Below are 17,325 nucleotides of genomic sequence, written 5' to 3'. Positions count from 1 at the left end.
GTCATCAGTTATTGGTTTTACCAACTCAACAGGGAAACATTTTAATAGATTTGCAGTTTTATAGACAAAACTCTCTAAAAAAATTTTTGTGTTTTCAAGTTTGGAAGTTGATCATTGCTTGAAGAAAAACGGATTATTATGCTTTTTTAGATGATAAATCTTGTAAAAATGCTGCTTTTTCCTTTTCTAGATATTCTTTATGAGTATGGTTTAATACCAGACCACCTGACTTGCCTCTTGAGAAATTTGTATGCAGGTCAGGAAGCAACAGTTAGAACTGGACATGGAACAACAGACTGGTTCCAAATAGGAAAAGGAGTACATCAAGGCTGTATATTGTCACCCTGTTTATTTAACTTATATGCAGAGTACATCATGAGAAACGCTGGACTGGAAGAAACACAAGCTGGAATCAAGATTGCCAGGAGAAATATCAATAACCTCAGATATGCAGATGACACCACCCTTATGGCAGAAAGTGAAGAGAAACTAAAAAGCCTCTTGATGAAAGTGAAAGTGAAGAGTGAAAAAGTTGGTTTAAAGCTCAACTTTCAGAAAACGAAGATCATGGCATCTGGTCCCATCACTTCATGGGAAATAGATGGGAAAACAGTGGAAACACTGTCAGACTTTATTTTTATGGGCTCCAAAATCACTACAGATGGTGACTGCAGCCATGAAATTAAAGACGCTTACTCCTTTGAAGGAAAGTTATGACCAACCTAGATAGCATATTGAAAAGTAGAGACATTACTTTGGCAACAAAGGTCCGTCTAGTCAAGGCTATGGTTTTTCCAGTAGTCAGGTATGGATGTGAGAGTTGGACTGTGAAGAAGGCTGAGCACCAAAGAATTGATGCTTTTGAACTGTGGTGTTGGAGAAGCTCTTGAGAGTCCCTTGGACTGCAAGGAGATCCAACCAGTCCATTCTGAAGGAGATCAGCCCTGGGATTTCTTTGGAAGGAATGATGCTAAAGCTGAAACTCCAGTACTTTGGCCGCCTCATGCGAAGAGTTGACTCATTGGAAAAGACTGTGATGCTGGGAGGGATTGGGGGCAGGAGGAGAAGGGGACGACAGAGGATAAGATGGCTGGATGGCATCACTGACTCGATGGACATGAGTCTCAGTGAACTCCGGGAGTTGGTGTTGGACAGGGAGGCCTGGCGTGCTGCGATTCATGGGGTTGCAAAGAGTCAGACACGACTGAGCGACTGATCTGATCTGATGGTTTACAAAAAGAGAGAATAAAAATGCTACCAGAAGTCATTATGGGGGGAGAAACAAATACACTAAGTTCCATCTAGGGATGTAGATGGAAAAAAATTGTTAAGTTGGTAAAAATATATTTTTAGCTGATATTAATTTTCCTTTTCACTTACCTCCACTCCCCACTATCCAGTGAGTGACCTCCTGAGATTGCCTAGCTCTATCAAATTAACTTATTTATTGCATTTTAGGCTCTTTTGCCTTTTCTTCCTCGTGTGTGCTAGGTCATGTCCGACTCTTTGCAACCTCATGGACTGTAACCTGCCAGGCTCCTCTGTTCATAGGACTCTCCACACAAGAATACTGGAGAGGGTTGCCATGTCTTCCTCCAGGGGATCTTCCCAACCCAAGGACTGAACTTGCATCTCTTATGTCTCCTGCTTTGTAAGGCAGATTTTTTACCACTAATACCACCTGGGAAGCCCCTTTCTCTTGCACACTTCGGATATAAACAGGACTTTTTCAAACAAATATTTCACAGGGAAATGATCTTAGGACATTTCTATCAGAAAGACTTTCTTGGTAGAACATTTATGTTCCCTATCTTCCCCCCTCCTCAAGTCTCAGATCCTAGAATATAGTTTCTAATGTGATTATTTTTCTAGCTTATACTTTTATTATTCTGTACATTCAGGTAGCTATTTATTTTTCTGCTGTTAAAAATGTTATTGAATTAGTAAAATATCCCCCAAATCTATAAATACTCTTACAGCAAGTGTTTTGTTAAAATTTTAGATATTTCATTTTAATGGTATTTATGCTTAGCTTGTTAGATTTACTGTTTTGTACAACTTCTTAAAAAACCTATTTCAAGCATTTATAGCTTCTGTGTTAGTCAAATGGCTTTATGATACTGTTTTTTCTGTAATAGTTAAAAATGTGATTTGAGTTTTCTTTATCATCAACTATAGTTACATAGATTAAACATGAGCTCTTTCCCGTTTTCCAAAGGTCACATCCCCCCCAAATTTATGAACCTATACTTGACAATAAAAGTTATAGTTCAATGAATAAAAGATTTATGAGACCTAGTTAAAGGCAATGAAAAATTTCCTCTTATTGATTGAATAACTGCAGCCTCTGTTTTAGTTTAATTTTTTGGCATTTTCTACTAGACAGCCAGTTGATTATACAGTCATTTTTTAAAGATTTGATTAATTTTCTTAAAAAACAAATTTGTTATAATAATAAGGAACAGTATAGCTGTATAGTGTTGAAAGAACAAAAATAACTGAATCAAACTTTAAGGTTCTTATCTTTTTTAAATCACTATAAGTCAAAACGATGACCTTTAAAAATCTGAAAATTTGGACTTCCCTGGTGGTCCAGTGGCTAAGACGCCATACACCCAGCACAGGGGGCCCAAGTTCAATCCCTGGTCAGGGAATTAGATTCCACATGCTGTAACTAAGAGCTTGCTTGCCACACCTAAAGATGCTACATGCTGTAACTAAGACCTGGCTCACCCAAATAAATATTAAAAAATAAATAAAAAATGAAAATCTGAAAATTTAACAGATGTGTTTCTGAGCTTTTACAAAGACGTCAGTATAATTAGAATATTGATATTAATAACACTCATAGAGGCCTATAGATTAATCTTGACTTTAAACACGCTTAAGTGGCTGACTTACTTGGTTTTTAAGAGTAGTCTCAATATAATTGTGAAGGTGACAATTCAGAAAAATAAAGGTTCAGGATAACATGAAATTAAATAAGGTCTGTAGGAGGAACTCCATTTGATAGTATTTAAACGGTGCAGTTTCACAGTCCAAATGTGGACACGTTTCTCTTGAAAACATATTTTACCTACAAAGAGTTCCATTTTATGTTTTAGAGTGTGAGGAAATGGGCTGTGCAGACACTGGAAACCAAAGTTAGAGGAACAGTTCAGGAATACCAGAGCACTGATTTTTTGGTTCCATTCCTCATGCCAACCTCCAACCCCCCGGGACTGCAGTAGGGTCTTGCTCATACTGAGTTTGTTTCAAAACAGCAGGAGAGTTGGCACACTGTAAAATTCACCTAAATGGAAGCACATAGATTGTTAGTGTAACAGTTTCTCTGGTACTCTAAGTTTTGTGTAAAGGGGAGAAAAAAAGGAATTTGTCTGGTTCCTCAGCTCTGGTCAGGTAAGGCCTATGATAAAAGAACCACTGGAAACATGGTGCCCATTAGAGAACAAAGGGCCAAGAAAGTCGGCTCTGAGATGGGCCTCTGTCCAAAGTGCTTTGTGATGACTCTTGGCTCTTGCCAGAATTTGTATCTTAAATTAAAAAAATCAGGCCCTGATAGCATACAAGTGTGTCTGTATGTATGCCTGCCTGTGGGTCTTTGTGTTTCTGTGCACGTGTGTGTGTGCATGTGCGTGTGTGTGTGTGTGTGTGCATGCACACATGGTCTTTTTCTGCCTATCTGTATCCATAAGAAATGCTGCAGGAATAAAATATTTGTTCAGAGACATTTACATGCTAAAGACTTGAGTATTTTCATTCATAATTTAAATGAGAAAATTCACTGGAAGCACATAAATTTATGAATTGTTGGTACGGTTTTTCTAGGAGTCATATATGGATGTGAGAGTTGGACTACAAAGAAAGCTGAGCACCAAAGAATTGATGCTTTTGAACTGTGGTATTGGAGAAGACTCTTGAGAGTCCCTTGGACTGCAAGGAGATCCAACCCGTCCATCCTAAAGGAAATCAGTCCTGAATATTCATTGGAAGGACTGATGCTGAAGCTGAAACTCCAATACTTTGACCACGTGATGCAAAGAACTGACTCACTAGAAAATACCCTGATGCTGGGAAAGATTGAACGTAGGAGGAAAAGGGGATGACAGAGGATGAGATGGTTGGATGGCATCACCGAATCAATGGACATGAGTTTGAGTAAGCTCTGGAAGTTGGTGATGGACAGGGAAGCCTGGCATGCTGCAGTCCATGGGGTTGCAAAGAGTCGGACACGACTGAGCAACTGAACTGAACTGAGCATGAAAAAAACAAACCTATCAGTGATTTCTGGAAAATGCTGGCTATAAAACTCCTCATAGTTTGCAGAATAAAGGAACGTATAAAGGTTCTTAGACATTCCTAGGTTAACTGACAGTAATCAATTAGACACTACCCAGTGGTGCAGTCTTTTGTGATTTTAAGGTCAATTTTCAGTTTTTTAAGAGATAAAAAGAAATATTCTTTTTATATATGAAAATCCCTTTGTTGAATTTTTAAACTATATGATACATTTGTTCATTGAATATTTGAGGAAATTGTGACTACTGAAAACCAAGCCACCTGGCTGGACTCTCCAAGTAGCCTCATTATTAATAAGCTTCACTAACCATCAGAGGCTCAGTGCGTGGTCTGGGCAGACATGAAAAGGTCTCTCGTAGGAACGTGGTAATCTCCAGGAGAAGCTGGCAGGCTGCCATCTTCAAGGCAAAGGGGCAGCCACATTTAGAGGGGTTCACAGTACCTGTGGAAGGAAAGAGTTCTTTCATAAGCGAACAACCAATAAAAAATACAGAGGCACAGTTTGATGGAGATAGCTACACATGTGTAAAATCAAATTGTATATGAGAATGTTACCTATCCATGTGCAAAATGAAACTGTAAATGAGGGTGTCACCTGTACATGTTCAATTTACCCGGTCCCTTTAGCATAATCTATACATCACACTACACCTCTTTTTTCCTCCATTTTGCAATTCTGGAACAAATACCTCAGTATTAAAATGTCAGTCAGTAAGAATTATTTTCCTCAAGGCATTATAGGGAAACAAAATGCAGCTCCACTAGGCCGGAAAGCCTTTTAATGAAAACAAAAACAGAAAGCAGCCTTGCCAGATTTTCACGTACCTATACAATCAGATTTATTCATGGTATAGGCCCGTGAATAGATTTGGAACTACAAAAGTCCTGTCTGCTCACTTTGTAAGAGATGGCTATCTTAATGTTCTTAGGGCAGTGAAGTTGTTTCAGCTTTATCCCAGATGTGTTTCTGTAGCATAAACAAGACTTATTTACTTGATCACCCATGTTATACAGTTTATACAAGCTAGCCTGTCATATTAAGGAATAGCTATACTAGAATATGCAAATATTCTCCTTTGCTTTGAAGAACACCAGTCTCTGAATGAGTTAAATGTTGTATCCACCATAGACCAAAAAATGGATTTTGTTATAAAGGCAGATAATGGCCAAGGTGACACTATAGAGACTTAAATCCTCAGGATTAGTTCTCAGATACATGACATCACAAAAATGGAGAAATATATTGATTACTTATCAGTGTTCAGAAAAGAAGACAAAGACATGTCTCCCTTAGAAGAAAATAGTTTGAATGAATCAACTTATCAAGCAATAACTATATCATTACATATTAACCTTCCTAAAAATATCTTTGCTGCTGCTGCTGCGAAGTCACTTCATTCGTGTCCGACTCTGTGCGACCCCATAGACGGCAGCCCACCAGGCTTCCCCATCCCTGGGATTCTCCAGGCAAGAACACTGGAGTGGGTTGCCATTTCCTTCTCCAATGCGTGAAAGTGAAAAGTGAAAGTGAAGTCGCTCAGTTGTGTCTGACTCTAGCGACCCCATGGACTGCATCCTACCAGGCTCCTCCGTCCATGGGATTTTCCAGGCAAGAGTACTGGAGTGGGGCGCCATTGCCTTCTCCGAAAATATCTTTAAATAGCTCTAAAATATTTCCTGTGTATTTGGCTTTCATAATTGCTATAATATACAATCATGGCTTATATTGATAGTGGGTAGAATTATGGTTTTTCTGACCATATCTGGCTATTGCTTCCCCATGAAAACCATTATATTTTCCACAGAGGTAATATGTGGCTGGGGACATTGCCTCTTATTAAGAATGAAAAAGCACTGTTTACAATAGCCAGGACGTGTAAGCAACCTAGATGTCCATCAGCAGACGAATGGATAAGAAAGCTGTGGTACATATACGCAACGGAATATTACTCAGCTATTAAAAATAATGCATTTGAATCAGTTCTAGTGAGGTGGATGAAACTGGAGCCTATTATACAGAGCGAAGTAACTCAGAAAGAAAAACACCAATACAGTATATTAATGCATATATATGGAATTTAGAAAGATGGTAACGATAACCCTATATGTGAGACAGCAAAAGAGAAACAGATGTAAAGAACAGACTTTTGGACTCTGTGGGAGAAGGCAAGGGTGGGATGATTTTAAAGAATAGCATTGAAACATGTATATTATCATATGTGAAATAGATCGCCAGTCCAGGTTCAATGCATGAGACAGGGTGCTCAGGGCTGGTGTGCTGGGATGACCCTGAGGGATGAGATGGGGAGGGAGGTGGAAGGGAGGGTCAGGATGGGGAACACATGTACACGCATGGCTGATCCATGTGAATGTATGGCAAAAACCACCACAATATTGTAGAGTAATTAGCCTCCAATTAAAATAAATAAAAATTTTAAAAATGGTACTAAAAAAAAGGAATGAAAAAGACAAACTTCTCTATTGTTTCCAGACTGATACTTGCTTATACCATAATTATTTTTAAAATGCAAACTGAGCTATGTATTGACTTAAAAGTGGAACTAAAGAAGATATTCCAATCTTATATTCATTGAATGAATGTTCTAGAGTCTACATGATGCTTGAACTTGCCTAGATGTGCAACTGTTTTTTAAAACATAATTGAACACTAGTTATTTAGTATAAACTTCTGGATCTGTGCTTGTAATCCTAAGGATATCATCTAGATTCTTCTTGTCAGTCCCATAGACAATGAGCTTGGTCTTAGTCCAGGCTTTCTCATAAGTATCATCTGAAATATTCTGTTATAGGGAACAATTACTGACTTATAAATAGTCTCACCAAAAAACTGTTATACCAAGCATACCATATCACCAGTGATACTTATGCGGTCTCATGGAGATGTGAGAACATTCTGGCCTATGAAGCTATTTCCATCTAACGTGGCTTTGGCTTCTCTCTGTTCTGAAGGACCCCTAGGAGATCCGGGGCAGTTTGGGGATGTCTCCTGGCAGGCCTAAACTAGATTCTGTGGTTGCTGGATTATCCTCAAGTCCTACTACAAATCAGACCCAATTTCGTGAGTCTTTCTAGGATAACCTAGACTCTTGTGAACTTGAGGGAATCTTTGGGAACAACTTTCATCATTAGGTTAAAAGACTAACATCAGAATTCGGTGTTTTGTCAACAGTTAAGTCAAGAAGATTTTCTTTGATTTGAAGGAAACGGCAATCCATTCCAGTGTTCTTGCCTGAAGAATCCCAGGGACAGAGGAGCCTGGTAGGCTCCCGTCTATGGGGTCGCACAGAGTGGGACATGATGAAGTGACTTAGCAGCAGCAGCAGCAGAGAAAGAGCAAAATGATGGAAAAATGCAAAAAAATTATTGGTATGAAAGTAGAAGACAATATGTTTTTTTTGATTATTATTTAGTTCTGTCTAATATTACACTCTAGCCATCCTTTTATATTTCATGCCTTTAGAGATAAAGTAGGTTTGGCATCACTTAACTAAGGATAATCCTTAAGACATCATCAGGGAATCTGCATTTCAAATCACTAGGGTAGGTCAAAAGGAAGAGACCTCAGTGTCTTCATCAGTTAATGATACTCATTCCAAAACTATACTGGAATTTGCTACTCCATAAAAAACAGTGGTACACATACTCATAAGCTTGTATGGTATAGAACACACATATGCACAAAATGGTGTTAAAAAAGATGTTCAGGAATCTCTTTGTCTCTATTCTTCTATGATGGGACTCAATTATACTTTTAATAAATAAGTACAGTAAATCAAACATTCATAGTTCAGATAATCGGAACCTTAAATTTTGAATTTCATGTTAAATATGATAATAAACTATGATTAAGTATTTTAATATTTTAGCGATTTGAGAAGCTTTTTGTGTTTAATTTCATTTGGTCTAGCCCTTTTTTATATCTTCAAGAGTAATGAAAAAACACAAAACCTGACCAAATCCTTTTCTGGAACAGCACTTTCCCACAATTTCCTTTTCTCACGGAGGACTAAAACTGATCTTGACATTTACAATATTAGGAGTCAGAGACCACAAAGCAATGAATGTTTCATATGGCCTACAGCTCTTTGCTCCTGTCTATAGTCTTCTCCTCTGGTTCCTGCCCTCACTTTGTGGGTTTTATGCACATGCTCACATCCATGCACAGGGAATAGGGGAGAAGGTACAGTGGAAGACATGGGAAGGTGGTAAGAATGTGAAAGAGGAAAGAGAAATATTACGTGCTCCTAAAGCAGAGATTCTTACAAGCAGGGGTTCTTGTAGTAAAGGGAGTCTCCTTACTGTCATCTAAAAAGTCTTCCTCCTCATCCTCCTTTCTCAGTCTCCTCTTGGTCTCCTCATCATAAATGATACCCAGCAGGTTGGCTGGACTCTCACTTTCCCCATGACACAGCTCATTCAGCCGGACGCCGATTGCCTACCATGAACAGAAAAAGAATGAAACAGTGTGAGGTATATGTCAGACTGTAAAAGAGGTTCTCACATTACAGAGGTCGTCGGCAATCAATTCATGGGGATTGTCTTCAGCGTAAGTTTCCTCTGTTTGCCATAGTGTTGTTACCACCACATTTCCCAACATGGGAATCCAGGGAAGGAAGGCACTAATGCTGTCTCCAAGGTCATTGAGCCTAAAGACTTATAGGAACTGGAATGGTATTTATTCTCACACAAAACTTTTTCTGAAAGTATTTTTATTCCTCAAAGGTCATTTATTTTATAGATCTCACATAAGGGAGTATGCAGTTGTATTTTCTTTTAACTATTTTTATTTATTTAAAAAGTTTTTTTTTTTTTTTTTTTTCTGGCCATGCTGCATGGCAATGGGATCTTAGTTCTCCAGTTCAGTTCAGTTGCTCAGTCATGTCTGACTCTTTGTGACCCCACAGACCACAGCATGCCAGGCCTCCCTGTTCACAACCAACTCTCAAAGCTTGCTCAAACTCATGTCTATCAAGTTGATGATGCCATCCAACCATCTCATCCTCTGTCGTCCCCTTCTCCTACCGCCTTCAATCTTTACCAGCATCGGGGGCTTTTCCTATGAGTCAGTTCTTCACATCAGGTGGCCAAAGTATTGCAGTTTCAGCTTCAGCATTAGTCCTCTTAATGAATATTCAGGACTGATTTCCTTTATGATGGACTGGTTGGATCTTTTGCAGTCCAAGGGACTCTCAAGGGTCTTCTCCAACACCACAGTTCAAAAGCATCAATTCTTCAGTGCTCAGCTTTCTTTATGGTCCAACTCTCACATCCATAAATGACTACTGGAAAAACCATAGCTTTGACTAGACAGACCTTTGTTGGTAAAGTAATGTCTCTGCTTTTTAATATGCTGTCTAGGTTGGTCACAGCTTTTCTTCCAAGGAGCAAGTGTCTTTTAATTTCATGGCTGGAGTCACCATCTGCAGTGATTTTGGAGCCCCCAAAATAAAGTCTCCCACTGTTTCCATTATTTCCCCATCTAACCCATGCTTCTTGCATTGGAAGTGCAGAGTGTTAACCACTGGACCATCAGGGAAGTCCTGTATAGTTGTTTTTAATGGAGGATTTTGCTGCAGCAAAAAATAAGAAGTCACATTTCCTCAGAATGTTTCTGATCATGCAATTTTATGAGGATAGCAGTGTTATGCTAATGAATTTGGAGGCTGGCATGACTTCTAGAACTGCAATTTTATTTGTATCTTTCATCATATATGCAATCAAAATTTTCTTATAGACTTTGTTTCCCCCTCATGATATGCTATGAATTAGAAATATTAACTATTCTTTTGAAATATTAGCTATTCTTTTGATAGTGTCCTGAACATCAACATTAGAAACATGACTTTTACCTCCACACATAAACAACATTGGCTTTTATAAGGTATTCACAAAACCAATGCTTACTATCTGTTCTTCGGAGTCATCATGTACTAACGTCTGATTTTAAAAAAAGAATTTCCCCCCAGAAAAGAGACAAAATATGCTACCTCTAATTCCTTTCACATTCTAATTACATGTTGTATAGAATAAAAGAAGAGACACATACATAGGAAAAAGACTCAAAAAGATAAAATGAGCACTGAACTTGGTCTGACAGTGTGATTACTCTGTGCATTGGTAAGAACAAAATTCCAGCTAATTTTCTTCTTCCCTCCCGCATCATCCTTTTCAAATATTTAGAAAAACGACTAAATTCTGGGCATGCAAGAGATTTGATTTTCTGTTGGAAAGTTACAAAAATATGTCCGTGTGTGCATGTGCATGCTGTCGCATCTGACACTTAACGATCCTATGGACAATAGCCTGTAAGGCTCCTCTGTCGATAGAATTTTCCAGGTAAGAATACTGGAGCAGGTTGCCATTTCCTACTTCAGGGAATCTTCCTGACCCAGGGATTGAACCCACATTTTCTGTGTCTCCTGCGTTGGCAGGTGGATTCCTTACCACTGAGCCACCTGGGAAGCTCAAAAGATATGTCTAGAGCTCTTCAAATAAAAACACACTTTGTTTGAACATCTTGGTTATTTGAGAACAAAGGGGTCTCCTTAAAGTCTGCAATTGAGGAGTAACAAAAACCACATCAATACAAAAGAAATGCAGGTCAGTTGCTAACTTGAGAAGTTTTAAGCAAACAAAACAAAACGTGAAAGCAAAAACCACCACCTCAACAGAAAGCCTTGTCCTGATGCTACTATTTTAGAAATTCTAAAGAAGTGTTAGGTGGTTAGAATAGGAAAAAGGAGTCCAGAATGGCGGTGGCTAAAAGACAAAGAAGGGAAAAGCCTGTGAAAACAGAACAAAGGAAGGTCTGAGGACAGGAGTAAGGACCTCAGGTAAAACCAACAGCACTCCTGGCTAGCCCAGTTTACATAGGGCAGGCCCAGGGGGAGGAGAAAAAACCTATGAAAAGAGGAACCAAAATTGAGCTGGAGGCTTGCTTCTCTTCTCTTTGAGTCTTCTGGGTCGACTCCCTCTCACACCTCAAGGATATATTTTCTTTTGCTTTCTTAATAAAACTGAGCTGTAACACGAAGCTGTAACACTGGTCCGTCCATTGCTTCAAATTTTTGCTGTAACAAGGAAATTTACATGGGGCTGTAACACTGGTCTGTCCGTCACTTCAAATTTTTGCTGTGGCGAGAAAGAACCGAGGAAATTACACACTCCCCCAACAGAAGGAAACAAGGAATTATGAGTCTGAGCAAAGCCAGAAGACTTAATAGTGAGAGTCAAGGGGAGAAAAAATCTACATTGATCTCCCCCAGATTCTGAAACCAAGCAATTTAAGTTAAACCCACAGTTCACAAAACTTAGAAGGTTTCTCAAAAAATGAACTTACTTGGGATAATATAAAATATCTAAATAATAATTTAGAGCTCTACATCTCTTTCAAGACAAGAAAAGTGCCTTAGGGATATGATTATTCCTTCTTCATTCATCAAATATTTATTATGCGAGGTAGTTTGCTAGTTATTAAATAAAACATAAAGTTGAATAAACTGTTATAGTGCATCAGTATCTTTATTAATATGCCTGAGTAGATTATAAACTTTCATAAAGAAGTATCACTGTTGGCAATTAGGAAAGTTAGGTTGAAAAACCTGCTCAAGGTCACTCAGCAGCCTTGAACTGGGATTCAAACATAGATTCTCAAGAATTGGTGTTAGGCTAATGGGAAAGGGAAAAGCAGATATTTCAGATGGAGAGTTCCCAAAGACCCATATTCAGAGACATGCACTGACGTGTTCAGAGACTATCAACTAAGCCACTTGGTTGAAGCACCATTTTCTGAGCAGAAATAATGTGCCTGAGGGCTTGGAAAGGTAAATCGGGACCAGATTCCACAGTTCTTGAAGCTGGACTTCATTTTGCATTCTGAAGGATGAAAGGCAGTTTTTGAGCAGGGGAGAAGCGTTATCACTCCTTCCAGGGACACCATGCTAGCTGTCTAAAAATGTAGAGACAAACCATTTATCCTGCTTTCAAAATTTAGTATCATAACTTATCATTGAACACCTCTTAGATGTAAAGGATTGAGATAAATGTCCTTTAGGTACATCAGCTCATTGACTTCATCATCTATAATCTTGGTGTGATTTGAATAAAGGTTGTGGAAAGAGCTGAGATGCCAGGCTGAGCAATTTGGGTTTTTATCCCCAGGGAAAAGGAGGGCCACTGAAGCACTATACCGTGATTTGCATTTTAGCCTAATCATTCTGACAGCAGTTTGGAGAATGAATTGGAAGGAGAGAGTCTGGAGGCTGGGAGATGAGATATGAATGTTCTGCTTTTAGACGGGCTATGCCAAAGGGAGATTTTATTGGCAGTGTGTAGGATGGGTCAGAGAGGGGAGATTGTGGGAGGAAACCAAATAGGAAAATACTTTAGTCACACAGAGGAGAAGTAATGAAGATCTGACCTCAAAGGGCATCAGTGACACGGAAGAGGTGGAATCAATAAGGAAAGGAGGTTGAGAATATGTTTAAAGACTGTCATTTCAGATGATGGTAGTTCTATCAAAAAGAATAGAAAATTCAAGAGGGGTTACAGATGGGGGTGTGTTTAAATGGAGAGAAGCATTTCAGTTTGGTCAGATTTAGTTTCAGAACATTAAGTAAATGCCTCCAAAGTACAGTTGGTGAAGTTGGTCAGGGATCTGAAAAGTGCTATGGATAGAGAACTGGGTACTTCTAGCTCTAACACAGGAATAAATGCAATCCTGGTGGAGATTATACAGGAAGAACTGATAAGAGATGCTGAGAATGTTTACATTTACAGGGAGGAAAGAGGCAGAGGATCAGAAAGGGAGCCAGAAGAGATAATAATGTCTAACTTTGTAGATTTATTGGGAAGATTAAATGAATTATTTCCCCCTGAAATGTTTTGTTCAGTGCTTGGTACATAACAGATACTCAGATTATCTCCCAAACAAATGAACAAACAGAAACTCAAAACGTCTTCACTTTACTCGGCCTAATTTTTATAGAAGAAAATCAAAAGCTCACGTCTCCCCACTGGTAGAAGAGCTTGGCAGCATTCCACTGCAACTTCTGGTTCCGCTTGTTGCCCACAATGGGGGACCGTCCCCTGGAAAGGCCTTTCTTAGTGATGTTCACATGATGTCCTTTCATCCACTCTGGCCAGTTGCCACGGTTGCAGCGGTGCACAAAACGGGCACATTCCAGGAACAATGCTGCTCTGGCTACCACCGGTGCTTCCTGAGTAGGGTTGTTAAGGAAAGAGTAATGTGGGATTAAGAAACAATGAATCTGACCTTAAAGCCAATGCCTATGTACTCTTAGCTTATTTTTGCCTTTGTATTTTGATTTGGTTTAGCCATATTTCCCCTGTGGCTCAGCAGTAAGGAATCCACTTGCAACGCAGGAGCCACAGGAGACAGGGATTTGATCCCTAAGTCAGGAAGATCCCCTGGAGAAGGAAATGACAGCCCACTCCAGTATTCTTGCCTGGAGAATCCCATGGACAGAGGAGCCTGGCGGGCTACAGTCCCTAGGGTCACAAAGAGTCAGACACAATTGAGCGACTTAGCAGCAGCAGCGATATTTCCCAGGGTAGTGTTAACATGGTTACAGTAGTAGTGGGAAATCTGGAAAATGAATCCATGAAGGCAAATTTGAGTATTGAATAATGAGACATTTTAAGTCGGTTTCTGCATGTACTTTTCTCCTTTTGGAGAATCTCAAGTAATTCCATGACTCTATCTTTTCATATTTCAGAGACAGTGGGGATTTGAGTGTGAAATCACTTTTAATAAGGAGATTTTAAATATGAAGCTTTTTTAAACCTAAAATTAGCATGATGAAAACATATATTCAATTTCTAGAACTAGATGTAGATTAACCAAAGATGTCAGTTTTTTAAGGACCTTCCACAAACTCAAAGGACATGCAACTGCTCTCTCACTTTGGCTAATAAGAAAAAGAAGAGCTTACTATATCAGGCTGAGTTGTGAGGATAAACAGAATAAAATGGGGCCTGAAATGAGAAAAAAACAAATAAATGAATGAATGAATAAATAAACTCGGTTGAGTTAGTCTCTTTCTCTAATTTTTCATAAACAGATCAAATTCTGCTTAAATAGGAATGGTTTCAATTGAAAATGTTTGACAAAGAGGAAATTGCTTAATTGGTAAATGAAAAACAGCATTTCTTCAGGAAAACAAAAATATGACTCCGTCTTGTCAAGATGTGCTTGAAAAATAAAAGCAAGAACTTTTTGTTAATATCCAGAAACTTATAAGAGTAAGATATCTACTCTTTAGAAGCCAAGAAAAATTTAATATGGGAAAGAATGTGAAGTTTCCCATAGGTCAACAGGTCACAAAAAATACATACATCAAACATTTACTTGTGTCAGTTAAAATATATATATATATATAACAATATTTGCTATCATCTTGAAAGTGAAAGTTGCTAAATCATGTCTGATTCTTTGCAAACCCAAGGACTATACAGTCCATGGAATTCTCCAGGCCAGAATACTGGAGTGGGTAGCCTTTCCCTTCTCCAGGGGATCTTCCTAACCCAGGGATCAAACCTAGGTCTCCCACATTGAAAGCAGATTCTTTACTAGCTAAGCCACAAGGGAAGCCCAAGAATACTGGAGTGGGTAGCCTATCCCTTCTCCAGGGATCTTCTTGACCCAGGAGTTGAACTGGGGTCTCCTACATTGCAGGTGGATTCTTTACCAGATGAGCTATCAGGGGGAAGCCCTTGCTATCATCTTAGAGTTACCTAATGAATCCCATGTCCCATGTCCCACATATTTTCAAATGGAAACAGTTTTCATGATTCAAGTAATAGCATTCTTAACAATGCCTCAATCTATAATGTCAAAATAGGTGCTAATGTATAGAGAATATCAATTATGTTCCAACTAGTTTTTATAAATTGTAATTCTTAATTATCATAACAACCCTATGAAATAATATCCTCATTTTAATGTTTTTTAATACGAGGTATAACTTTTCCACTCTTATGTTGCTGGGAAGAAGCAGACATGAGATTCATTTTCAGGTCTCTCATGCTCAGATCTGTACCTCTTTGCTATCTTCAAGATCTTAATTCATGCTCATATACACACCTGGGGAACAGACGATTTCTAGAATGCATGTAGAAAGTTACTGTTTAAAAATGGAACATTAATGTCATGTAAAACACAAGTAAGCACATAATTTTCCCATTTAAAATATATTTTATGGTCCATCCATCTGAATCATCAATGAATAAAGGCAACTGACCTTTGCTGTTTTGTTCATTTCTCTCCCTATCCTCACCTCAAGTGCTCTGTGATCCACTTATGTCAAACTGGTTAGTCTCCCAGATATGACATCTCATACCTTTCCATGTTTTGTTTCCATCACTTGCAGAGCCTTTAAGCCCCTTTTCTATCTAGCAGATTCTCACTTGTAAGCTTCAGTTTAGTTATCTCCTCTAAGAAGATTTCCTTAATCCTTCCTCTTCAGGCAGAGGCAGTTACTTCATACTGTCTGGTAACACACTATCTCAAATACCCTGGATGTTTCAAGCAAGTTAGCCCTTTAAGCATTTTTCCATTGTTTACAACTTAAATGAAACTATCAAGAATCCTAGTAAGAAATTTAATTATGTTGGGACTTAATTTTACAAAAAATATGACATATTGCCATTGAAGATAAAGTTAATCTATGTGCAGTTAATCTAAGGCAGAATAGAAGATAAACACAATGATGAACATCTATCATTAATAAAAGATGGACACTGATGATGAGAAACTATCCTCAACTTTACTGGTGCCAAGACTTGATAGCAGGTCAGAAGGATAGAAAGACTTTAGAATGCAAAGGCTTAGATGAATTTCTGCATTAAACTTATCATTACCATAGTGCCATAACATCCCAACTAAAGATCTATACTCTTTCCTTGTATTAAATATTCAGTTTACTAAAGATTTCAGATATGCTAATCTGCATTTGGAAAAGCCTGGAATATCTATCTCTAAAAAGGAGCTTCAGTCTGGAAGGCAAGGCAAGTGATGCAAATCTATTCTTATCATGTCACATTTTGACACATTTCCAATATAAAGCAATGAGATTCATTGCTTAATGACAGGAAGGCAGAAACAACACTGCTGGAATAGCATTAGGTGATGAACTTTAGCTCTTTCATGATTAATGAGCATAAAAACTTAACCTAATTCAAATGTATGGGGCAGAGATTTTTTTTTTCACATATTTCGTTTAACTATTAAATTGCACTGAGAAGACTAACAGAAGATGAATAAAAAACCCAGACTGTGCTATGTAAGGCTTCCCATGTAGGTTGGCTTGGCTTCTTTAGCAAATATGTTTTATTTGCTTAGGAAACTTAAGGCATTTTGAATAAAAAACAATTTTAATTCTCTGCTCTCAAAAGCTTCTTATGATAAAACCCAGACATTATCAGTTATTGGCCCTAAGAAATCCTACTTTAAGTTGGAAAACAGAACTGAGACCATTATCAAAATAATTCCCATTAATTGACTATATAGCACAACATTAAAGGGAAGGTTAGTTATTATTGATAATTTGATTCATGTAAATTGCCAAACTCAGTAACTTTTGGAAATGTCACTGTCTGCATTAAGGGATGATGACACAGAGTAACTCAAATATTGCCTTCTTATTATAAACCTCGCGAATCTTGTAGGTGAAAGCAGACTTGGGGATCCTCTAGTCAAGAGGACACTGAGTACTAACAATTTCTGTGGTACTGTAGTGTGTGTGTTACTGTACGGACAATGGAGGGTGCTGGTGTAGTATAAAGCTAAGGACTCAACTGTGCGTCCTCATAGAAGATCCTTGGCAATAAGAACTGACTTCACACTGTGTGTGAAAGAGTAGTCAAGGCATTATGTTGTGGGTGTGGCTATAGGAATTATTTTCCTTATAAGTTCCTTTCAAAGTGTAAGTTAGAAAGTATTGATTTGAGGAGCAGGGTTATGGAATACCTTAGACAAAGGATTCT

The 17,325-nt window shown here is 38.3% G+C and overlaps 1 protein-coding gene across 14 annotated transcripts in view; it reads right to left on the bottom strand.

Moving 5' to 3' along the window:
• UNC80 (unc-80 homolog, NALCN channel complex subunit) overlaps nt 1-17,325 on the bottom strand; it is a 230,194-nt gene that overhangs the window by 109,813 nt on the left and 103,056 nt on the right. For 10 of the 14 annotated variants that reach the window (XM_027566280.1, XM_027566179.1, XM_027566218.1 and 7 more), the window contains exons 23-25: nt 13,326-13,538; nt 8,584-8,755; nt 4,608-4,741 (exon numbers count right to left, since the gene is read on the bottom strand). In XM_027566280.1, coding sequence (XP_027422081.1) covers nt 4,608-4,741; nt 8,584-8,755; nt 13,326-13,538 — 519 coding nt within the window. The remainder of the gene's footprint in view (nt 1-4,607; nt 4,742-8,583; nt 8,756-13,325; nt 13,539-17,325) is intronic. The other 4 variants (XM_027566214.1, XM_027566236.1, XM_027566265.1 and 1 more) reach the window with 1 other exon arrangement.

The sequence above is a fragment of the Bos indicus x Bos taurus genome, chromosome 2 (genome assembly GCF_003369695.1).
Source record: "Bos indicus x Bos taurus breed Angus x Brahman F1 hybrid chromosome 2, Bos_hybrid_MaternalHap_v2.0, whole genome shotgun sequence".
Classification (NCBI taxonomy): domain Eukaryota; kingdom Metazoa; phylum Chordata; class Mammalia; order Artiodactyla; family Bovidae; genus Bos; species Bos indicus x Bos taurus.
Note: the sequence above shows the minus strand (reverse complement) of the source record. Positions and strands in the feature narration are given on the sequence as shown.